The sequence below is a fragment of the Sturnira hondurensis genome, unplaced genomic scaffold (assembly GCF_014824575.4).
Source record: "Sturnira hondurensis isolate 20B ecotype Veracruz unplaced genomic scaffold, ASM1482457v3 Scaffold0001872, whole genome shotgun sequence".
Lineage (NCBI taxonomy): Eukaryota > Metazoa > Chordata > Mammalia > Chiroptera > Phyllostomidae > Sturnira > Sturnira hondurensis.
In genome coordinates, this window is record NW_028074503.1 from 3,273,200 (window position 1) to 3,298,990 (window position 25,791).

At 45.2% G+C, this 25,791-nt stretch overlaps 1 protein-coding gene and 1 pseudogene across 2 annotated transcripts in view; one reads left to right on the top strand and one right to left on the bottom strand.

Annotated features, from left to right (window-relative positions):
- SLC35D4 (solute carrier family 35 member D4) overlaps window positions 1–25,791 on the bottom strand; it is a 114,091-nt gene that overhangs the window by 72,994 nt on the left and 15,306 nt on the right. For both annotated transcript variants that reach the window (XM_037031914.1, XM_037031919.1), the window contains exons 4-5: window positions 15,663–15,744; window positions 2,080–2,157 (exon numbers count right to left, since the gene is read on the bottom strand). In XM_037031914.1, the coding sequence (XP_036887809.1) occupies window positions 2,080–2,157; window positions 15,663–15,744 (160 nt within the window). The remainder of the gene's footprint in view (window positions 1–2,079; window positions 2,158–15,662; window positions 15,745–25,791) is intronic.
- On the top strand, window positions 17,284–19,306 carry LOC118979988 (60S ribosomal protein L4-like; annotated as a pseudogene).

Sequence of the window (25,791 nt, forward strand, 5' to 3'; positions counted from 1 at the left end):
AGGAGGGGATCCTGTTTTATTTTAAATCCCTCAGACTGAAGGAGCCCAGCACCTGAGATATGCAATAAATTCATGACTGAGCTGCATAACCCCAAGGCTCCAGAAACACCTGGGAAGTTGCTGATGGGGTATACACCTTTTCAGGCCCCTCAGTCCAAAAATCACCCAGTAATAAGTCCTGGCACTATCTTGGGGTTCTGATTGGGTCAGTATATGCCTCAAAAGTCACATTGCCAAAAATGACGATAGACATGTGACATTCCTCTGGTCAGCTCACTCTGTCTGGGGGCCACTCGCTCTGTGCGGTGCTGGTCTAAGGGCTCCTCAGGTACTGCCTGCTGCCATCGGTAACTAACAGTCTTGGTTATATGCTACATGACGACACTGAGCCACTGGGAATCTGGGTCAGCGGCCCAAGGTCAAAGGGCCTGGGTGACCGAGCTCCAGAGCATGACCCTTTCTGACCCTGTTCTGCCACAGCCCCCCTGCAGGCCCTGCACCGGCCCCGTCAGGCCCCCAACCTTCATTGGCTGTTTCTGGCTTGGGAGAAGATGATCAGGGTTGGGATTAGCAATTGAGAAGCCAGCCTGGAGAAACACATCCATCCGGTCCATTTTGATCCCTTTGCATTTCAGATGCCCGGGAAACAGCCAGGCGAAGAGCCAGACGCCAGGAGGCCAGGGGTCTGGGCTGAAGGAACAGGTCTGGGCTGGAGATGGGGACTTAAGAGTCACCAGTGAACTGATGGTAGCTGATGTCATGGTGTGGATGAGGCTGTCCAGGCAGAGTGTGGCATGGGAAGAAAAGGCTCCAGAGACAGGGCCCTAGGAGACCCTGAAGGGCAGACGAAGGAAAAAGAAGGACGGGTGGCTGTGAGCAAAGAGCCGGAGACTCAGGGAGAGACCAGCAGGGACAGGGACATGCAGGTCAACTGTCAAGAGAAGGCTGTAGGCTGATGAACAGTGCAAAAGACCAACAGAGTGGCATAAATGAAGCGACCAGTGACTGTAGCCGGAGCAATTTCAGGTTAGTGGCGGTGGCAGAAGCAGGAGTGGCTGCTGGGGAGAGGGATGTGACGATGTGGTCAGCACGGCGGCTGACCCTCTGTTAGCGGTGTGGCAGGGAAGGGCAGGATGACAGGAGGTGGAGGTGGAGGGTGCGTGGGCAAAGCAGCGTGCTGGCTTTCCTGTGGGATTTGGGTTCTGTAACACGGCGTCCCAGAGCTGGTTGATATGAGTGGATATCCCAGGGCCTGCTCCACCTGCGGGGTACTGAGAACACTGAGCATGTTTACCGGCCAAGGAAAACAAGCCACAGACAGGGAGAGGTGAAGGATCCATGAAAGAGGAGGGTAAGGAACCCACGGAGCTGCCTCCAAGTAGCCGGCAGGGATGACAGGGCGCACAGATGTGCAGAGAGGCCTCGGCCAGGGGAAGGACTCCTCTCTCTCCTGTATACCTGTAAGAAGCGTGCTGCCCAGTGGCCAGCCAGCCTCTCCAGTTTAAAAGGTCCAAGATTTTGATACAAACAGGTAGATGTTAGAAAAAAGGAACTCCTGAAAGAGGAACCATATTAAAACTACTTCTTATGCTGTTAATAAATACAGCTAACATATACAGAGAGAGCACCTACTACGTGCCAGAACTGTTGGCAGCACTTAACATGTGCGTTGTGGCACGTCCTCCCCACAGCTCTGTGAGTGGGGTGAAGTTACTACCCCTCTTCACAGATGGAGGCATAGAGGTGAAGAAACTTGCTCCAGCTGGTCTGAGGCTGACCTGGGGCTGGGAAGAAAAGGCAGCATCTGTCACCAGGGTGGGCCGATGCCCCCAGCACCCTCTGTGAAGCTCTGACGTTAGTGTCCATGTGGCGCTGGGACAAGCTTGGGGTGGGAACCACGGTGCCCACAGTCCACGTGAAAACGGTGGTCCTTGAAATGAAGCACCCTTGTCAGGCAGTCCTGACTGGAAACAGATGTCAGGAAAAGGTAGACACTAATTTGAGCCATGAAAAAAAAAAGGCGTGTTTTTGACATTTAAAGTGAGGGAAGTGAAACTAGCATCCTACGGTATCATTTACCTCTTTCCGAAAACACTTCTGGTGCCCACAGATAATAACTTCGGCTGCATTATGCAAAGTGAGGAACACAGGAATGGCCTGAAAGAAAACAGAATAATAAGCCTGAAAATATTTTCTTTGATCTCATAATTACAGAATTCTTGACTTCTGCTTAAAAATAAAGCTCTGTGGAGATTTTTGGCATTCACATATGTAATCCTCCCCAGCAACAACTTTTCTGCGCGGATTGGTGTTCTGGGTTGCAGTATCCTGCTTGGCAGTGTGGATGTAAAGCCTCCCTTCCTATGGCCTTCTCATCACTACACATTTATTAGGCACCTGCTGGGTCAAGCACTGTGCCACGTGCAGGGGACATCCTGTGAACAAGGTGAATGCCTGGTAGGGAGACTGTCCCTAGGGCTGTAAAAGCTCTGTGACAGGGTGCACAGAAAGGTGCACCTCATCCAGTGAGGGGAGAGCAAGCCTTCTAGGAATAAGTGAAGTCCAAAGTCCAACCAAGAACTGAATGATGAACTAGAGTGAGACGAACAAAACGGAGCGAGTGGCAGGCGGAGGAACACTCTTGATGGCCCTGAAGAGAGCGTGAACCCGGCTCCTATAGAACTGGGGGCGTTGAGCGGGATGGAACATAATGTGGGAGGGAGAAGTTGGAGGGAAGAAGGTAGAAAGGTAATCTCCGCCGAATCAGGGAATCAGGATGTGCCCAGGGCCGTAGGCGCAGCTGAAGTTTGGAAGCAGACAGTGACATGATTTGAGCTGTGCGTTTAAGGCTGTGTGCAGAGGAGAGGACAAGAGGCAGAGACAGTTGCAAAACCGAAGGGTATGGTAGACTGAAACCCCTCTCCTCCCCAAATGGCCATATTCTAATCCATGAACCTGGGAATGCCACCTTCCCTGGTGAAAAGGGATCTTTGCAAATGTAATTCAGTTGAGAACCCTGAGGTGGGGAATTTACCCTGGGTAGTGTGGGCAGGCCCTAAAGGCAAACACATGCATTTCTAAGAGAAAGGCAGAGATTTGAGGCCCAGAGAGGAGGAGGTGACGTGACCACAGAGGCAGAGATGGGAGCGATAAAGCCACAAATGAAGAAAGGCTGTATTCCCCTCTATAGCCTCTGGAGAGAGTGCGGCCCTGCTGACACACCCGGATGTCAGCCCAGTGACGCTGATGTGGGGCTTCCTCTGGCCTCCAGGACTGGGAGAGAGTAAATCTCTGTTGTTTCGGGACACCCAGATTACCACCACTGGGCTAATTCCTTATAACAGCCACAGGAAACTGAGGCGAGGAACGGAGAAATGGCGGCCTGAACTTGGTGGTAGCGGTGAAGATGGAGAAGACTGCCCACACTCAGGAGATGTTTAGGAAACTGAACTGAGGTTAATATGGGAATGTCTGGAACAACTTTGTGCCAAAAAACACAAAAGGGGGGAAATATACTTTAAAAAGTACCGTATTTTTTGGACTATAAGATGCACATCTCCCCCTCCAAATTTGGGAGGAATAACGGTTGTTAATGCTGCTGTTGAGTTCTGTTTACACTTACATCGGTGAAATATTATGTTATTTATGGTATTACATATCTTACCACATTTTTTGCTTCAAAATTTTTTCCTATTTTCCTCTTCTAAAACCGAGGTGCATCTTATGGTCTGAAAAATACGGTGACATTTCGGTCATCAAGACACACAGAGTGCCCACTGCACACCGACTAGAGCGGGGCTGTTTGCTAAGAGTGGCAGTCTCTCCCAATCAGATAGATAACCTGGACGAGGCGAGGGGAGGAATTAAGGGGAATGGGGTTTTGTTATTGTCTTTGCTGTTGGTGGTGAGGATTTTCCTAGATGGTAGAAGAAGTAAATAACATGCGTGGGTTTCAGCATCAGACTGAGCTTCAGGTCCCAGCTCCACCATCTGCTAATGCAACAGGGCACTTACCAAACCTCTGCCTTCTCCTCTGGGAGGGTGAGGATGTCAGTGCCTCTGATCAGGAGCTACTGGGAGGAACCACTGACACAACCTAGGCCTAGGGAGTGGTTCGGGCGCATGCTCAGGAGGCTGTCTGGACCAACTGGAACCAAGCCGGCCCTCAGCGCCTCCATGGGACCCTGAACTGGGACACTGTCCCAGCTTAGAGCAACCTGCTTAAAGTTCATGCTACTTGCCTACTTCCAGATTAATTTAGTCTTTATTTTTTTGAAGGATATACTGGGTTGGCCAAAAAGTCTGTTTAGTTTTTCCATAAAATAAAAGACACATTGTTCATTTTCACCAATAACTATTGATTTGGATATTTTGAGTATGTTGGTTATCTCTCACATGGTGTAATGTTGATTGTTCTCAATTAATGTCTTGACTTGATTGCTAAAAAAACTTGTTGATTCACCCGACTGTGGAGCATTGTCCAGTGAGAAATCTCCAGCACAAAACTTCACAAACCACTTTTGACACTTTCGATCAGTTACAGCACCTTCTCCACATACTGCACAGATCTTTTTTTGCATTTCAGTTGTGTTTTTACCTGTTTTAAAATAACAAAGCATAATATGCAAAAATGTTGCATCTTTTCTTCCATCTTCAATTGTAAAATGGCTACACAAAAATTCACCAATTTTGCTAAATTTTTTAAGTGTACATGGATGTGACAGCTGTCACAATACAGTCTAACAAAATTGTTTCTAATGAAGTTAAAGACCACTAAGCACTTCTAGCCATTTTATGGGAAAAAATCAAATGAACTTTTTAGCCAATTCGATATTTTTACCCTGTTTTTAAAACTTAACTTCATAAGTTCATAGTGCTGCCCTATTTTAGCATTTTGTTCTTTCACTGTTTTATTTCTTTTGAGTTCTTGCCTTATATTTTCTTTGCCTTTTTAATGTCTTCTATTCTTTTTAAAATATATTTTATTGATTATACCATTACAGTTGTTCTATTCCCCCCTTCATTCCCCTCCACCTGCACACTCCCTCCCCCACCCTTCTCCCCCCCTTAGTTTATAACCACGTGTCTCAAGTTCTTTAGATTCTATATTTCCCCTACTATTCTTACCCTTCCCCCTATCTATTTTCTACCTCCTGTCTATGCTATTTTCTGTACCTTCTCCCCCCTTCTCCTCCTCCCACTCCCGTTGCTAACCCTCCATGTGTTCTTCATTTCTATGGTTCCACTCCTGATCTAGCTGTCCTCTAGGTTTGCTTTTGTTTTAGGTGTGGTTGTTAATAACTGTGAGTTTGCTGTCCTTTCACTGTTCATATTTTTCATCTTTTTTTTCTTATATAAGTCCATTTAGCATTTCATATAATAAGGGCTTGGTGATGATGAACTCCTTGAACTTGACATTATCTGAGAAGCACTTTATCTGTCCTCCCATTCTAAATGAAAGCTTTGCTGGATGAAGCAATCTTGGCTGTAGGTCTTTGGATTTCATGACTTGGAATACTTCTTTCCAGCCCCTTCTTGCCTGTAAGGTCTCTTTTGAGAAATCCACTGACAGTTTGATGGGTACTCCTTTGTAGGTAACTGTCCCCTTATCTCTTGCTGCTTCTAGGATTCTCTCCTTCATTTTAATGTAATTATGATGTGCTTTGGTGTGTTCCTTCTTGGGTCCAACTTCTTTGAGACTCTCTGAGCTTCCTGGATTTCCTGGAAGTCTATTTCCTTTGCCAGATTGGGGAAGTTCTCCTTTATTATTTGTTCAAATAAGTTTTCCACTCGTGGCTGTTTCTTTCCCCCTTCTGGTACCCCTATAATCCGGATGTTGGAATGTTTAAAGATGTCCTGGAAGTTCCTAAGCCTCTCCTTATTTTTTTGAATTCTTGTTTCTTCCTTCTCTTCTGTTTGGTTGTTTCTTTCTTCCTTCTGGTCCACTCTCTTGATTTGAGTCCCAGTTTCCTTTCCTTCACTATTGGTTTCCTGTGCATCTCCCTTCATTTCAATTAGTTTAGCCTTCATATGTTCCTCTAATTTGTGACTATAATCAACCAGTTCTGTGAGCATCCTGATAAACAGTGTCTTGAACTGTGCTTCTGAGAGGCTGGCAATCTCTTGGTCGCTTAAGAGTTATCAGCTCTGGGACTTTGAGTTCTTCTTGCGCCATCTTTTGGGCTGTTAGTGCCTGTTACGTAGCAGGATCAGAGCCCTAGGTGTTCACCAGAGCAGGGCAACTCCATCACTGGGTTGTGACGCTGTATGTGGGGGCGGGGTCAAAGAGGAGCAATGGTGTCCCATCTGCTGCCTCCCCCCCCCCTGAGGCCCCCACAGATGCCAAAGCTGCCACTGTCACCGGGGCCCGCACATTTCGTCCCACTGCACGCAAGTGTGTCACTGCCGTCAGCCCTCCACCACTGGGTTTGCCCCCTGGGGCCTGCATGGTCCGTCTCACTGTGTGAGAATGTGCGACCGCGGTCAGCGGTCAGTCTGCCCCACACCCTGACTGGGTCCGGGCTACTTGCGCGCCTAGGTCAGGGGATCTTTCCCGCCCGACCCTGCTCTGCTGCTGGCTCTGCCCCTCTTACCATCCGGTTGAACGGTTCATTGTTGTCGGACTTCCGCATAATTCAATTTTCTGTTCTTTGGCTCTGTCTTTGTTCTCCAAACCTTTGTTGTATTCAAACTTGGTTGTGGGAGAAGGCACAGTGTTTCCACCTATGCCTCCATCTTGGTGGAAGTCCTCTAATGTCTTCTATTCTTATTTTATCATTCATTAAAAATTCAATTCAAACTGCTTTGTCCTGTTAAAATCACACTTTATTTTGATTATTTTCTCTTTTTATTTGTCTTTTGTGCTTACTTCTAGTCCTTTTAAATTTTTACATTTTGAATTATTTTTATAAGTTTCAAAATTATTAAACAGGTTTTTTTGTTTGTTTGTTTTGTTTTGGTAACTGGCTTTATCCACTAGACCGACATTTGGCAAAGGTTGGCCCTGGTCTTCTGGCCCTTGGCTCGAGAAGACAGAAAGGAAAATCTTGGACAGGTTTATCACATGGCACAGGAGAGTAAATATAAAAGAGCAACCCAGATCTACCATTTATTTATTTGTTTGTTTGTTTGTTTATTTATTTTTAGTCCTCACCCAAGGATATGTTTATTGATTTTAGAGAGCACCGGCAGGAGAGAGAGAGAAACATTGACGTGAGGGAGAAACACCGATTGGTTGCCTCCCATACACGCCCTGACCGAGGATCAAACCCACAACGCAGGCATGTGCCCTGACCAGGGATTGAACCCAGACAGTGCTCCAACCAGCTGAGTACCTGGCCAGGGCTGCATCTTATTTATTTAAAATTAAGGCCTTATTTTAAATACTTTGTCTCCTTGATTATAAAAGCGGTAATGAGACCAGATTTAGGACTGAGATTATGGAACCCTGGACCCTAAATCTAGACCTCAAGGGGGCTTCATTTCCTCAGTTTTGTAAACTATGGACAAGTTTCTTAATCTCCCTAGGTCCTACTCTGATTAGATACAGATTCTGGAAAGGAATCTATCAACACATGTAAGATAGATTTTAAAATACACTAATAATAGCTACCAATAATGTGTTAGGTATTGGGAGAATTCTTTTCATTACATTGTCTTATTTGAACCTCCTCCCAACAACTGTATTAGTGGGTGATATTAGCTTGAGTTAAGGCAAGAGACCTGAAGATTAGATCGAGTAACTCGCTGAAGTGCTCACAGCAAGTTCAGGTACAGACCTGTGTGACTCCAGCCTGGGCCTGTCTCACTGCAAAGTCCACATTCCCAGCCTCAGGGTTATAACACCCGATTTATGTCAAGCCCTAGTTTAAACTTCCCAGACCTACAGCTGTCCAAAGTCCAGTACAACTGGGGTGTTCCAAATCCTGCCAGTCCGCTTCCTCCAGGAATACAACTGATCATATGATCTCAAATGCTTGAACACAGAATAAACTCTGACGTTTTTTAAAGGAATATAGTCCATTTCTACTTAAAAAAAGTACACGTGAATTCCTCGAGCCATTTCTTTTCTAGTTGAGAAACAGTAATTGTACAGTTGACGGTATCAGCCTCCACAGAGATCTATCAAACACAAAACTAAGGTGGTGTGTGAATTTAACTACTGGTTGTTTCCGTGGCCTCTGACTCTGGGCACCAGCCTCAGGCTGATCTCTACAAATAGTTCAGGGACCTGCTAGAGACTAGTTCCTTTAGAAAACCAGCCCTTTACTGTCATTATGGAATGAGGGTCAGCAGGACTTATTTTGTCAAATCTGACAAAAACTCTGAGAAATGATAACAGCAACAATACTAGCTAAGGTATATTGAATGCATATTATGTGCCAGACACTGTTCTAACTGCTTTTACATATTTAATCTTCATAATACCTCTGTGAAGATAATACTGTTACATCACCGCCACACAGATGAGAAAATAAAGGGACATATTCTGGATCTTTTTGTGACCTGCCTCTTAATATTTGGGCGATCTAGATACCTGTTTCCTGCTGAAGAGAACAGAAAACCAAGCGTGTGTTCCACACTGTCAAGACTCTCAGAATGGCCTCAACAACAAAAGGCCCTACTCTCTTCCACTGGGGAAAATGGCCCAAGACCAACTACCATAAAGCCATCATTTTTGACACAAAATGTAATTGAACAAATTAAACTGTACTGCATTGGCAGTTACTTAAGAGCACAATTTGCAACTATGAGAGTCTGTTTGCTCAAAATTTGACACCCCATCCATGTACCATTGGAAATTTTTCTCTGACTGTGAAGAGACATTGGTAACTGTTACTTTAAAATGTTTATTATTCCCGTGCTTCCCAGAGTGGAGTTCTGAAGATGTGATTGTTATTTGTCCAGGTGTTAGACTGACATAGAACAGATTGCTATGGACGTGCATGGCCCTACTCACCGGCACCGCCTTGGGTCACTCTGATGACCCCTTCTAATAGCTGTATAAGAATGTCCACCCTGCCTTCCTTTGGGGTGACTTTTCAATGTGTGGGTGTGGCATTAATCTGCAATATAGAATAATTGCACTCCAGGCACTTGACCAAAAAAAAATGTAACTTGGAACTCTCGGCTGCCCAATTTTTATTAAAATTGTGCATGCCAGAAACAATGCTCCCAGAAGACCACCTAAAGGGAGTATGCCCCCCGCCCCCGTGAAGGGAGCCAGAAAACTAGAAAGCAGTGGTTTTACCCCCAGAAAACTGCTCCTACTGAATTACACTAGGTCATCCTGCCTTAAACATGCATCATGAATCCTAGAAACCAGGTTAGCACTGTGTTCGTTATAAAGTCGTTACTGAACCCCACCTCACTAAGTAGCCCTGTCTACCCTTTATGAGGACTGAGGACCTGAGAGCAAGGAAGAGCTTCGCTTGTGGTCAGCAAGCCCCTGCTATTGTCCTCCAAGCACCGAGTCTGTGACTTCATCTGGCTGCAGAGAGCTGAAGTCAGGGCCCAACTAGATCTGTTTGGTAAAACATGACAGCATAAATTCCTCTGTGTTCAGTGTCCCTGTGACACCATCTAGTTCTTCGGTTACTCTTTACCTAGATTTCTTTTAAAACTCTATTTATAAAAATATTTATATTATTTTCATCATAATTACTCTTTTAGGCCACCAGATACCCCTTTTGGAGGATGATATGGTACTAGCACATGCCTGTACATGTGTATGGATAAATGAATACATTTATAAGTTGATTTGCATGAAATAAATGTGAGTGTCCATTTACATTCATTTTATTATTCTGTCATTAGATGGCAAAGTCCTTAAGGCCAGAGGACCAGACTCCCCTCTGTCTCAGTGTGTCCCCAGCACCAGCTTAGAAGTCATCTCAGTCCTTCATGTGGACATCACCCAGGTTTAGGGGTCTTGCCATATGAAAAACAAGCATCTTAAAACACCAGGAGCTCCTCCAGTGGGGCCAGGTGCATGGGAATGAGAAGAGGCTGAAAGGGCAGCATCAGCTCTCCAGCTGGCTCACCTGGGGACACAAATGAAGGGGAGAGAACAGAGGACACACTCTCAGTGCGTGACTGTTTCTCTCTCTCTTTTGCCCACGTATGTAGAAATAAACACACATATCCTATAGCACTCAAAGGAGTTTTGAGTGAGGCAAGTGAGACAACATTATTATCCCCCCTCCTCATATAATCCTCAAGAAAACCTCAATTGGATCCCAGGGTTTTTACAAATAAATAAATGTTTTAAATTGTGGAGAAGTACACATATGAAATTTACAATTTTAACCATTTTTAAGTGTACAGTTCAGTGGCAATAAGCACGTTAATCCTCTTGTGCAACCATCACCACCAACATCCGCCTCCAAACATTTTTCATCTTGCACAACTAAAACTCTGTACCTATTAAATACTAACCCACCATTCTGCTCTCCACCACACCCTGCCCCGCCCTGGCAAGCACCATTCTACTCTCTGCCTCTATGTGTTTGACTACTCTAGGTACCTCATACAAGTGGACTTACACAGTATTTATCATTGTGTAATTGGCTCATATATAACTGGCTCATCACTTACTATTATGTCCTCAAAGGTCATCCAACATGGGTGTCCCACCTGTGGCCCTCACAAAATCATACATTTACTTAATACATTATGACATGTTTTGGCGATTTACGTGCCGCAATGTATTTAATGTGCGGCCCAAGACAACTCCTGTTCTTCCAGTGTGGCCCAGGGATGCCAAAAGGTTAGACATACCTGTAGTACGTGTCAGAACTTCCTTCCTTTCTAAGGCTGAATAATACCCCCTTTTGTGCATCTACCATTTTGTTTATCCATTAATCCATCCACGGACACTTGGGCTGCTTCCACTTTCTGGCTAATGCAAATAATGCTGCTATGAGCACCAGTATACAAATCCCCATGTTTAAGTTTTTGAGGCTCTGCTGCACTGTTTTCCACAGCAGATGCGCCACTTCCCTTTCCTAACAGCAACGCATGCGGGTTCCAAGTCGTCCACATCCGCACCAATACTTCTCACTTTCTGTACCATTGATAATAGCCAATGTAATAAGTATGGAGTGGTATCTCATTATAATTTTGATTTGCACTTCCCTAATGAGCAATGATGTTGATGGGTTTATTGCCCATTTAATTATCTTCTTTGGAGAAATGTCTATTAAGTCCTTTGCCCATTTTTGAATCAGGTTGTTTGGTTTTTGTTGTTGAGTTTCCTATATATTCTGGGTATTAATCCCTTATCAGAAAAATGATTTGCAAATATTTTCTCCCATCCTGTGGGTTGCCCTTTTACTCCGCTGACAGTGTCCTTTGGTGCACCGAGCTTTCACCTTGATGAAGTCCAGTGTGTCTATTTTTTCTTTTGGTGACTGTGTCTTTGTTATCCTATGCAAGAAATCATTGCCCACTCCAATGTGGTGAAGTTTTCCCCTTGGAGCCCCATTTTTAATAAGTCATTTTATAGGGATTATGGAGAACATCTTCAGTAGAACAGGTAGGTAACTCAAGCCCAGAGGAAGGGGCTACTGACTTGCCAGGCAGCCCACAGTTTTATAAGCCATCCTTGCGGTTGGACTCTGTTCCGCTCTGGGAAGAAACAACATGAAAGAAGAGAGCTGCCTCTAACCAGCAAGGACAGGCAACACTGGGGGAAGAGTCTCCACTCTCCACTCACATTTGCATTCTTTTCCTTTGTGGATCCAAGCTCCTTTACATGATCTATGGGCTCCAGTTTGCTTAACGGAGTAACTTACTCACTCCACCTGCCTTTCCTCAGCAACACCCCCATCTAATCTCCATCCCAACGTGTTGAGTGAATGTTGTGCTCACAGAAGACAGAACCCCTGATGAGCAATTAGGGAAGGACCAAGATCAAAGAACTGCGACCGAGCCAAGCCCAGGCCAGTTTAGGATGCCTTAACTTAGATCTGCAAAGCCTCTCCAACCTCTGACCCTGCTTCCCCCAGCACGGAGGCTGCACCGTTTGAGGAGCCGAATCACCACCACCGGCACAGCCTCTCTCTCCCTAGACAGGTCCCTGGTACATGACTTTGCACACCTGTTCTAAACACTCACCGGCATGGGCTTGGAGGCAACCTAGTCCTGCTGACACGGCTCTGACCAGAAAATTATAACAAGAGTTATAACAAGACTGTCCTGTCCCTCCAAAGACTGGCACTCATGCCATCAGAGCCGTCATCATTGTAACCTTGTTCAAGGGCAGGGAAGCTGGAGAAGCAGAGTAGACGCCTTCTTCTACTTGCCCCAATAGGAGGGAGAACAATGCGGTTCCTCTCCCCTTTGCCCTGCTCAGTCCAGATGGGCTGATCTCTGGTTCATGAAAGTTAGGGAGGAAACAGGGCCAGCTTTGGAGGTGTGCTGTGAAGTCGAAGGGCTTGGGTTTGTATCTCCGCTTTAACATTTACAACTAGCTGTTGACTTTGGCCAAGAATCTGCATCTCAGTTTCCTCCTCTGTAAGTGGGAGTAATTGAGTCCGACTTCATCCAGTCACAGAGGCTGGCTCTGGGAAGTGCCCGACACATACTAACACTGCATATTCACCGTGGCTGTTCTCACACAACCAAGTGACTCCCCTTGCAGTTCCTCAAGGTCAGGAACTGGGATTTGTCATTAAGCCCCCAGCACATAGAAGACCCTCAATAAACATTTGCTGAAGCCAGGAGTTTATTTCCCTTATAGTTGTAAGTTTCAGGTGGAAAAGTCAACAAAGTACTGTCCCCACAGGATCTCGGCAGTTAAACCAGCTTCCTCCCAGGGGTTGCACATCAGGACAGAGCTTCTGTCTCGTCAGAGAAAGGAGGCCTTGACCAGCAGAGAGTGCTGTGCACCCATGGATTTTAACTGAGCGCTTTCCCCAAAATTCCTCGCGGATCCATTAAACCGACAGCTGGGCGCCAGCGCACTGATGTGCCCGTTTTCCATCTACCACAACCTGTACAAGGGCCTCATGTTTAATCCACTCTGAAGTGTTAAGCAACCGTGTGAAAACCAAAAACTCAGAAAACAAAAAATAGGCCGGGTTCATTTATTTCACCTACAAGACAATGTGTGTCTCCTCCCTGGCGTCCTCTTCCCTAATTGGTATATTTGAGTTTTTGGCCATTTCCCCTTTGCTCAAAGGGCTTGACCTGTGGCAGATTCTTTTTGCCCATTAGAGGAAGCGGTGCTACAGGTCAAAGCCACCCAAAGTGCTGGTCCTCAAGAAGACAAGCAGCTCACACCAGAATGGAAATCAATTCTTTGCTCTCTTCTACAAAAGGTATTGCTGTAAAAATAAAAGTCAGTTCAGCTGAACAGCATGGTCAGTGCAGAAGTTGAGGTACCTGTCCTGTGGGCAGGTAACACAGAGCCCACAGACCCACACTGCCTGGGCGCCACACTTCGAGAAACATTTTCCAGATCATGGAACTGCCCATATCCTGAGAACATACCAGACATTTATGATGGACATTTATGATGGACTTTTGAGAGGTTTTTTTTCCACCTCATATCCTTATCCCTTCTTTTGGTAAATCTCCCAATATGGAGGCTCTGCCATACCCTCTCCCAGTCTGTGGGACCCCGGTAGAGATCCTGTATAGCCATGCCTGGCTAAACAGCACTCTGAGTCTCTCCAGCCACAGTGACTGGTTGAGGGAGGCCTTGGTCCAGGGCCAATCAGCATGATTTCATGTTCCTGGTCAGCTTTCAGATCTTGTAGATCCAGCCAGCACGAATCCAGGGACTCTCACAGGAGCTACAAGGAAGAAAGTCTCTTTCCATTACACTTAAAATTGTAAGGATGTGAGTCTTTAGTCAACAAAACCCATGAGAGGAGAGCCTGGCAAAAGGTCAGAAATGGAGCAAAGACAGAGAGAGGAATTAAAAGACAGAGAGACAGAAACTGGATTCCGAGAATGTCATTAGATCTTCTGGATCAAGCCCTGCCCGAAGCAGATATCTACTATCTGACTTTTCACATGAGTGAACCAGTGAATTTTCCTTTTACTTAGACCAGTTTATGAGCTTTCCAACACTTGCAACCAAAAGAGTCTGAACTTATGCGTGACTACAATACCCTGGGCCTGTTCTAAAACCCACACACATGGTCCTAAAGAGGAAATCTAAAAAGGCAAAAGTTCAGAAGAGCTGTCACTTTCTAGAACCAGAGGCAGATGACCAAGGCTCTCCACACCTGAGTTCCTCCCTCTGTCAGGTGGTTATCATCAGCCTATCAGGTGACCATGAGATACAGAAAAAAAATCACTCTGGAAACATGAAAAGCACCACACAAATGAAAAGTATTATGATTAGCACAATACCTTAGTTATTCAAACTTTAAAATTCTAGCATCAACAACTCTGCAGATCCTATAAAAATTTTAAAGGCCTTTAGACAACACATTGTTTTTTATCAAATGCTCTACTCTACTATAGGACAGAAAGCACCCTCTGCAGGCCACAGGCTGTAAAATAAGACAACAGCGCTGGGTCTGTCAGCAGGGGTCTGACAGCCCAAGGCCAGTACAGGCCTCCTGGTCTGGGGCGAGTCCCAGCATGCACTGCGGGTTATTTCTTAGGCCCACCCAGGGCGTTTCTCCCCTGCTGCACACACCATCCCCTGCACTTAAGTAGTTGGAAAGCTCATGAGCTTAAAAATCATGGAAAAAATGTTGATTTAATTTATAAATCACTGCTATTAATTCCCAACCACTATTTTGCAACTTTGGAGTTGTCCTAACAATAATACTGTGATCCAGTTAGGCAGATCTTGTCTGTGTGTTTTTTTATTATTTCCATACCTGAGAGCTCAGAAACCAATATGACAACACATTTTACAGGAAAGGACTGAATTTTCTGCAACTTTTGCATTTTTCCAAAAATAAGAATGCAGTCATTTTCTGATACATAAAAACAGTTAGTAGTCAACATAAAAACAGGAAAAGGCATTACCACCAGTACTGATTTTTAAGCTATCCTCTGAGTCTCTGGTCAATGGTGGTATTAACAGATTCTCTTCTGATGGCAAAATAACTAAATTTTTGGAGTTCCACATAATGAAACTGGAGGCAGTTTGTTCTTCACAAACTTGTTCTTGACCACCTTTGAGGAGCTCAGTCCTGAGGGGGATCATGGTAGGAGAATAAAGATTTTTCTCACTAGCCTCCCCTTGTTACTGGGTACCAACTCTATGCCAGGCTCGTACATCCACGACTGAACCAGCATGCCCTGGGCGATGGAACCATTGGCAGGGTTCCGGTTCCCGGGGAGCAAGGAGCAGGCTCTCTCCCTGCTCCCGAGGATGGACCATGTTCAGGCAGAGCAGGCTGTCCTTCTCTGGAACAGACCCCAGAAATGTCGCCGTTCTTTCTTCCAGCATCTCCATGTGTGCCTGTCCATCTTACAAAACAAGGTGGCCCTTCCCTGCTCTCTGTTTGTCTTTAATTCAGGGAGAGGAAGTGAAAGTTCCCATGTTGGCCTCCAGTCCAAGGCTCGTTCTCCAATCTAGCTATGCCACCATTAAGGCTACAGCTTTGCTCCCCATTGATCCGGGCACAGCAAGTTAAAAGACAAAGGGGCAGGAGGCAGAAGCTCTGTCCCCCAACACCTCTGACACTTACCAGTCTGGACAATGCTCTGGAACCAGCATAGATAATGCCCACAAACAGCACCGAAGCAGGAAGCCACGTCAAAACATTAGATCTAGAAAGAAAAAAAGAAGCCAAAATACTTGTCACTTCATGTCCAAAAGACCTAGCTGGAAGGTATTACCCTTCAGATGCACCAAGTACAGTGACAGCAGCTACCTAAACATCCCTGAGTGACCGGAGAAGTGTGACGTGGCCTGTATCTACTGACGGAGATGGGAGCTAACAGAGCCGTCCTACCTACAGCCTGCCACTCTGCTACCCACTGAGCATCACCGACCCCCCAACGGGGCATGGAGAAGCGGGGCAGGGAGAAGCCTTCCTGTGGGTTGGGAGAGAGAACACACCTAATTTTTTAAAGGAGCAGTGAACATTATTCCTCAGATTTCAAGTAGCCAGAAGTGTTGAACGTATGCCAAATTATTAAAAATGTTAAAAGGCTATTTACCTAGGCAATACACCAAATGGCCCTGGGCTCCCACAACAAAAGCAACAAAAATGTGAAAGGACAGAAATGAGAAATAAAACAGTGCTAGAACTTGGGCTGGGAGGCCAGGCACTGACTTCTTCAACCGTTAACCTGGGATGCCGGTTCCAGGGAACTTTAAGGACTTGATTCAACTGTGGCCACACCAAGAACTGCTTTTTCATTACAGTTTAGAATCTTGCTCTCCTCAAGAAAAGCAAAACCCCAGTTTTTATGTGGAGCGCATATCCCTGAGGCTGCAACTTGCTTCTCCCCATCAGTTACAAAGGCATTTGGTCCTCTAGTTCAAGTTCCCAGAGTTATTCTACTAGTAGATATAAACAAATGCAACCACCCCAGCAGGATATAACACAATAACCCCAATAAACTCAACGAACTGCTTTTCTGGGACGGAGCCTGCTCAAGAAGTGATCTCTGTTAATTCTATCAGCATGAGCGGGCCCTCCATCCCTGGTCAGACCTGCTTCCCGGGGTACATGGCATTAAAATGTTTCCATTCTCTTGTTAGGCTTTTAAACCCTACTTCCCGTACACATTCACTCAGCAAACACTCAGAGCAACTCGGAAGGTGCTGACAGCACCATAATTATTCTTAACAGCGACATCACCGTTGACATTTGTTTGACATTGCAGCACGAGCTACAAACCAGACACCGTGCTCAATGTTTTCTGCGCCGCACCTTTTAAAAATCTGCACAACAGTCTCATGAGGAAAGTATCATGGTTATGATCCCCATTGCGCAGATGAGGAAATTGAGGCACAAAGAGTTTAAGTAATTTGCCTATGGTCAGAAGAGTTGGTAATGGCAAAGCCAGAATTTGAATTCAGGTCTGCCTGATGCTAACGCCCCAGATTTTAACCATCCTTTTATACTTTAGCCTCAAGGACCTCATAACCTAATGACAGCAAACACAACACACTCTTGCTTTGGTAGCAGACCAAACAGCTAATGATCTAAGGAATGTAACCTGTTCTGCGGCAGAAACGGATGCCTGCACTTCCAACCAAGAGGTGAACAGAAACAGGGAGATGCTATCCTCTAACCTGATGGGTCAAGTGTAACACCAGCCAAGTGCTTCTCTTCTAGGAAAAGGTTTTTCCATTGGATGGTCAGGGTCAACACAGACAGGATCCAGGCCCACGGCCCGCTGCACGCTGGAAGGAAGCCTGGAGTGTATACTGCAGGGAGCACTGATGAGGAAGGAAGGAAGCGGGCGCTGGGTGAAGAGGCAGCTGGCCGAGCTGCAGCAGGCCCAGGACTTTGGAATGTGAGGTCAGTGAGGCCCCAGACATTCGTGCTCCATTCCCCCTCAAACAAAGAAAGCTCCTGCCACATCATGTACTCCGACATTAGGGTATCTGAGCAGCCACAGACAGGAGGCAAAGAAAATATGGCTAGGGAACATCGTGTATTTAACCCTTCTCCCTGAAAACACAAAGACATAAATTTAGCTACGAAAAATATGCTCAGGTCTAGTTGGATCAAAGAAACGTCTGCGAGATAGATGCCACGGGGCAGCTGTGTGAGCATCTGGGGACTCTGAGGCAGGCCCAGGGGCACTCATGCCTGGGTGCTGCCCCATCTCTCACTCGGGGCCCACTTCAAGGTGGATGCAGAGCAACCTGCACTAATGGTAGAACTTCGGACACCTGCAGACGTGGTGGGTTGCAGAGCCATTTCTAGGCCCAGCTCCCAATCTCTTATCAGTGGGACTACTGCCTTCCTCTACCACACAGCATCATAAACTATAACTGCTATTAAGAATAACAAATGCGAGCCCTGACTGGTCTAGCTCAGTGGGTTGGGCGTCATCCCGCAAACCACAAGGTCACCAGTTTGATTCCTGGTCAGAGCACACGCCTGGTTAGCGGGCTGGTCCCCACTTGGGGGCATGTGAGAGGCAGCTGATCAATGTTTCTCTTCCACATATCAATGTTTCTCTCCTCTTTCTCCCTCCCTTCCTCTCTCCCTAAAAAAAAAATAAATCAAATCTTAAAAACAATAACAAATGTGAATCACTAGAAAAATTGCTGCCAAACCAGGTGTGGACAAGACAAATATGAAAGGAGAAAATAAAAAATCATGAAAAATCGAGAAGGATTCTGCACACATACTGTTTCAAAGCATCAAAGTTCTCATTTTAATAAAAATCAGAGTAAATGTTAAGTGTTGTTTATACAAGAGTCAAGAAAATACTAGTTGACAATTCATATATAAAATAAAAGCCTTACCAAAAGATTAGCAAATTAATACATAATTCTACATCTTAATTTAAAATCGTTTTGCTTTTCTGTGGGAGCCCCCGGGCTGAGAGAAGAACGGCCCTCTCCTCTCCACACCCCAGCATGTGCTCGTCCACAGCCATTGGCGCCCTCTGACAAGGGGGCATCGCCTGGCAACACATCACTTTGCCTGCTGTGTTCCAGGCCCCCATTCGACCAGATATTGTCAACTTTGTTTGCACTGACTTAAGCAGAAACAACAGCCAGCTCTATGCTGTCAGTCAATTGGCAGGTCATGAAGCCAGGGCTGAGATGTGGAGTACTGGCAGAGCTGGGCCTTGAACTCCCAGAGTTCAAGGTGAGACTCGGCGTTCTGGCCACGGTGCTTTTGGAAAAATGTATCATGGGGCCGGGTGTTTGCACCAACAAAAAGCTGGTGCCAGTGGCATCACAGAGTGGACACAACACAGAAGCGATATGCTATCCGCTCTGCCCTGGCTGCCTCGGGCTTTCCAGCACCGATCGTGTCTAAAGGTCATCGTATTGAGGAAGTTCCTGAACTTTCTTCCGTGGCTGAAGATAAAATTGAAGCCTACAAGAAACTAAGAAGGCTGTTTTTTCTTCTTAAGAAACTTAAGGCCTGGGATGACATTAAAGAAGCCCCTGCCTCTCAGCCAGTGAGAGCTGGCAAGGTAAAATGAGAGACCACTGTTGTGTCCAGCACAGAGGGGCTTTGCATCATCTATAACGTGGACAACAACACCATCAAACCTCCCCAAAATATTCTGCTTAATGTAGGCACACTGAACATTTTGAAACTTTCCTGGTGGGCATGTGGGCCCTTTCTGCATTTGGACTGAAAATGCGTTCTACCAGTGACATGATCTGTATGGCACTGGCTTGTGAAGCTGTCACCTGAAAGAGTAACTACAAACTTCCTGTGTGTGCTTCAGTCCCCTTCAGAGGAGGCACCTGGGGACCTCACACAGTTCTCCCAGTCGCCATCAGTTGCTCTGTCATACTTTCCTGAATGCCATCAACAGTCTGAAGTCTCTTCCCTTTCAAAGGTGATTTCAGTTTTAGGAAAAGCCAAAAGTCACAGGGTGCCAAATCTGGGCTGTAGCGGGGCTGAGTCAACTGGGTGATTTGATGTTTTGCAAAAAACTCTGCATGAGTCAGTGCATTGTCGTGGTGAAGCTGCCAATCACAAGTTGCCCATAGCCAAGGCTTCTGAGTCATCCAAATATTTTCCAAAGAGGAATGTTCAAGCTTTACGAAAGACTGAGGCAGATTCATTGTCCTACTTGCTCAGTCATTTTGAGTGCAGTGGCCACACGGTACACACGCTCACTCAACAGCCCCCACTGCCCCCACTGACTAGTACAGTGAAGTTGTCATTGTTCACTCATGTGCATTCCAGTCCCCTCTCCTTGGCTGTCAGGTTACACTGATGTCGCTCAAACTTTTCTTGTTATATTAACAATGACTGGACTTTTTCTGGACAGACCTTGTATAATCTAATTTGTATGTTGGAAATATTAGCTACGGTATGGAGAATAGACTGAAATGGGGTTAGGGATGTGAGGGTAGGAGGCCAGTTAGGTGTACATTGCAGTGGTCCGGACAGGAGAAGATGGAGGTGGAGAGAACAGACCAACGTGAGAAATCGGTAGGACTTGGCGATAATTTCTACTGTGAGGTGAGGGAAAGGAGACACTGAGAATGACTTCCAGGCTTCCAACTTGAATAGTGGATGGATGGTCGTGCACCAACATAAGAAAAACTGGACGAGATCTAACTGGGGAAATCATTAACTCAGTCTTGAATATTGTGAACTTGAGGGACGAGTAGAGAATTGGATGAAAGGGTCTGGGGACCTTCCCCTGTTCTCTAGCGGGCAAGAACGCACTATTAAATGTGTCTTACATTTGATGCTGTAGTATTCCCTTACCCCCTGGTTTTGAAGATAAAATTCAAATGTATTCTGTTCAACATTATTTCCCCCTCCTTGGTCCAGTATTCTCAGCAATAAGAGTCTCTTAAGGTTTGGGAAGACTTCGTCACAAACTTATTCTTCATTAACTGTTTATTCCCAAAATGTAGGCAACATTGAGCCTATGAAATGTACAAGCTAGTGGCACAGACAGGCAGTGAACAGACCGGCAGTCATGGGAATGCACTGGCAGGCCTCCCTCCGACCAAGAACCTGCTCTGCTGCGAGCAGTGGGCCAACTGACAGCCGCACTAACACAGTCTGAGCAATCGTTTCCACCTGCGGCTTCAGGAACTAGAATATAGCTTTCCGCCTTGCAAGGTTTCCACCACTGTTAATGTGCCGTCACAACACAGCGGGGTCAGACCTTTCAGTGGTCACCCAGGGAGATCAGACGCCCTACTTTGCAGTCCTGTGGAAACAAGGTAACAACATGAGCTACAAGGGCAGTGATGTTTCTTTGTGCTTTTGCCATCTTGGAATATTTTTAAAATATCATTTCTCTAGAAAGAAATAAAACGATAAAATCCTAGTTAGCTCTCAGGCACTGTAACTGAGGATTATTTTCTAGGGAGATGCAGTAATAACAGATGGAAATCATACCTGGTTTGGGGCACTGGAGAGTATGATCTTACAACAATGACATGGTTACGCACATCACTGGAAAGAATAAGTAGCTCTTTTCACTCCCAAGGAACATCCCACCAATTAGATGACTAATTGTAACCAGTACCTCTAAGGGACAGACAGACTTCACACATTTCTCTGGGCTGTGCCCTTTCTTCTATGCCAGGTTATCCAGGGCTGGCACCACCTAAGGGTCATCTAGGTCATCCAGGTCATCTAGGGATGGGGGGTGGAAGCACAGAGCGGAGGTTTTGTGCAGTGGAAGGAATGTGCCTTTATGGTGAGGCAAACGTTCATACAGAAGGTTTATATCCCAACTCTAAAGCTAGTCTGCAATAAGCACTCAGTTTAGTTTTTTCATTTATAAAATGGGGATAATAATGCTCAGACTGCTATTGAGAAGACAAGCCAAAAGGATGAATATGCAGTACTTGGGGCAGCGTGTGGCACTTGAAAAACATAACACTCAATAAATGTTCTCCTCTGGCTTTTCTACACGTAGCCCCAGACAGATGCCATTAAGGAACATTGTTAGATCCACCTACATAAAAAAGCCAAAGACATGAGCCCTGGCTGGTGTAGCTCAGTGGATTGAGCGCAGGCCTGAGAACCATAGGATCGCGGTTCGATTCCCAGTCAGGGTACATGCCTGGGTTGCAGGCCAGTTCCCAGCAGGGGACTCACGAGAGGCAACCATACACTGATATTTCTCTCCTTCTCTCCTTCCCTTCCTCTCTAAAGATAAATAAATAAGATCTTTTTTTAAAAAGCCAAAGACACCATAAAGAAAATTGAGATATAATTAACAAACCATAACAAACCAGGAAAACATATCGGCAACATATAAAACAAGCTGGAGTTTAATATCCTTAATGTGTAACGAGTACTTACAAATCAATAAGAAAAAAATCAACTGCCCCCCCAAAATCAAGGGGATTTGACTGGGTGAGAGAGGTGGGCTGGGTGCAGGGGGCGGTAAAAGGGGAAAACATTGGGACAACTGTACTAGAACAAACAATAAAATAACAAAGTAGGAAAATGAAAAAGTCAGTGGACAAAACCAGGAAATTTTACATGTCTCGCTCTCCCTGTCTCTCTCTCTCTCACATGCACACAATATAAATGGCCAATAAACATATAGAAAGTTACTCAATCTCCCTAATAATCCTAATAATAAAAGAACCTTAAATTAAGACAATGATTTATCAAGTTTTTTCCAAGACTAGGAATTTTTTCAAGTTAGTATCCAATATGAGGCTCATGAAATCAATTCCTTCACGGCTGTGAGATATAAATTGGTATCTTTCTGGAGGGTATGTATGTACTCCTTGGCTACACTTATCAAAAGCCTTAAAAATACTCTCTGAGGTATTTAAAGGTGTCCAAAATGTTTTCATTCACAAGTGGACTAAAAGCATTCTGGCTTCCTTGTTGTTCACCAGAGACGCTAGCACCTCAGGGTTGGCGGCTGCTTTCTCTGCCTGGAACCCTCTCCCTCCAGCCACCTGCACGGCCCACTCTCTCACACATTCAGATCTCCGCTCACAAAGTCATCTTGTCCATGAGTCCTTCTTACCCACCACATACAAAACAGCAGCCGCCAGCCACACCATGGGCACTGGCACACGGGCACACAAATCTATCCCCTTGCCCGGCATTATTCGTCTCCACACTTACCACCCTCTGAAACAGCATATATTGCCGTCGGCATATGTGTCTTGTCTGTCTACTTCCCTCAGAATACAAGCTAGTGGAGGGCAAAGATTTTTGTCTGCTTGGTTCATTGAGCACCCCCAGAACTGAGAAAAATGCCTGGTATATACATAACAGACCCTCAAATACTGGCTGAATAAGTCACCATGTATTATTTTTGTAATTTACTGTTCTCCCTCCAGATTGGTTCAAGGGGAAAACAATAGCAACCAAATACATCAGGGAACTCCAGTCGTGACTCTAATTCACATTTCTTCGTCTGCTTTCCTCACGCCCTGAACAGAATCACTGGTGCTTACAGCTACTCGGTTTTCAAGGGCAGGGGTGAGAGCAAAAATTACCTACCTCCTGCCAGCTGGCTCTCCAAATGGCACTTATGGGGAATTCAAACAGTTTCAAATTCAATAAACATTCATAACAATCATGTTACATCCTATAGCTATGACAACAAAAACTTAACTGCATTAAGAAACAAGCAAACATGTTTTTCTTCAATAGACATGCACTTAGAAACTTAGAATGGAGGCTATTTTGTTTTCTGTAATAATTTATCTCTTTTTCTTTTTCTATTCAATTTATTGGGGTAACATTGGTGAATAAAATCATATAGGATTCAGGTGTACAATTTTATCATGCATCATCTGTATATTGTATTGATTGTCTTATTAAAAAGTAGTACTTAGTCATGCTATAAAATATTGAAAATAGGTCATCAAGAAGAATATTATGATTACAATCCCACTACCCAAAATAATCACTGTTAAGACCTTGTTATGTCTCCTTCCAAACAATGCCACATGCCCACATAAAAGTGCTTCAATAAAAATTGGGTCCTACTGTGTGTATTGCTTTATAATCTGCTTACCACCTTTCCAGATTCACAAAAAAAATTCACAATTTATAAATCACTTAATACTAAGCTACTGCTGCAAATTTAAGTTAATCCTATTTTTCACTATTCTAATGCTGTAATGGTTATCCTTGAATAGATTCTCTTCTGACATTCATGATGTTTTTGCAATATTCAGGGTAAGTTCCCACAAGTGCAACTGCTGTTCAAAGATACATGTACCAAGTGTATGACTGGTTATAAAATTGCCTGCCAGAGCGTTGGGAACCACCCTGTCTAGTTTCAGAAGCTGTGGCTAAGGCTGAATAAGAGACTTTGAGACTATCAGCCACTAAGGAGACAAAGCTTATCTTTCTTGTAGGGGCACCACCTCTGCCCTCTTTACTTCACCCTGCTTGGCCCCAGGATGACTGGGTAGCCAATGGCGAGTAAGATTCCTCAAGGGAGGGATGTGCCTAAGACAGGCATGGTTGTGAAGAGGCCCTCAGGGAAGGACTTGGGGGGCTATAGGAAAAGGGGGTGATGGACCCTCGCCCCTCAGCTTTGACATAGCCTGAGTCCTCATTCTGTCTGTGAGAAGTCTCCTAATCTCTTGGCTGCCTTACTTCCCTTGCCTGACTTAAGCCTGAAACAATGTCAGAGGGTGGTGCAGCCCTGGGAAGGAATAGGAGGTTGCTCCAGCAGTCAGGCCTAAGAAAAGAATGCATAAAATCCTGTGAAACCTGCTTTGCTAAGAATTCCCTCAATTTTTTGATAAGGGCCAAAGCATAAAATGAGTTTGTTTCCTAAAGTTTCATGGCTCTTCAGCTATCTGACCCTGACTCAAAATAAGCCCTCACGTTCTTTAAGTGTTATCTACTGTTTGATCCTTACTGCCTGACAATAATTGATGAACGTTACTGTATTCCTGTGAAAATTGAACCAAATAAAAGCCCATTGAGGAACAGGCTCAAGGCACTTCTCCTTTGAGAGACTGGCCACCTCTCCTCCCCAAGCAGATCATGTCTTGGTAGAGTTATTCTCATCCGTGATGGCTGGGGGGACTCTGCAGACAGAGCCCTCCCCCCTACATCAGAGGTTCTACCAACTGACCCTCCACTGTGAACTACATACTTGTGTCCCCACAAAATCACATATTGAAACCCTAACTCATTTGGAGCAGGGGAATTCAGGAGGCAACTTAGCTCAGGAGGGTGGAGCCTTTATGGTGGAATTGGTGTCCTTATAAGAAGACCCCTGAGAGAACAGCTTTCTGTAAACCAAGAAGAGGCCCTCACCAGAACCTAACCAGCTGGCACCCTGATCTTGGACTTCCCAGTCTCCAGAACCATGAGAAATAAATTTCTGTTGTTTAAACCACCTCTCTATGGTATTTTTGTTATAGCAGCCCACACTGACTAAGACAGCCTCCTTTATATCTCTAACTCTGTGTGATTCTAAAATAGCCAATGCTTCCAAAATAAGAGCAAAGAAGGCATATACTATACTAAAGCACTCTTTCTCTCCCCAACTTTCATTCCCAAGTTGGCACCACTTGGACTTCCCATTCTGGTTTTTCTTACATTGCCCTTTGTGCCAACAAAGGAGGAAAGATGAAACTAAACCCTGAGGTGGTCCTGGCAGCACCTGGGATCTCTGTGGTACATGGGCCTCAGGGGAGCAGCCGGGCCAGTGAGTGTGTGTGTGCATGCGTGTGTGGAAGAGGGTCTCATAGCATCTCCTAGGGCACAGGTGGCAAACACAAGGCCCGTGGGCTGAATGTGGCCCTCCACCTGGTTTTATCCAGCCAGGACCTTGTTTCTATCCGGTGGCAGCAAGGAGTCCCTTGCCCCTAGTTAAAGAGTAGTTACAATCTATACAGTCCTAAAATTACATTCAGCCCTTTGAAGGCAACTGTGAAGCTGATGTGGCCCCTGGTGAGAATGAGTTTGACACCCCTGTCCTAGGGGGAAAGATTACAGACCGTACAACTGCAGACTGCAGCCCCTGTTGAAGGACGATTTGCCACAGGGTCTGGTTTGAAAATTGTGCTGATACATAATTATTCTTACAGGGCTTATGATTTATATCTCACAGACTTATAAGCACAAATATTGTGTCTTGTTTGAGCTGTGGACTTGCCAAAGCATTTTACAAGAAGCATGTCAAATGTTGGCGTGACTTATAGAACTGTTATTATTGAGATGGAGGCTAATTAAATTAAATCAC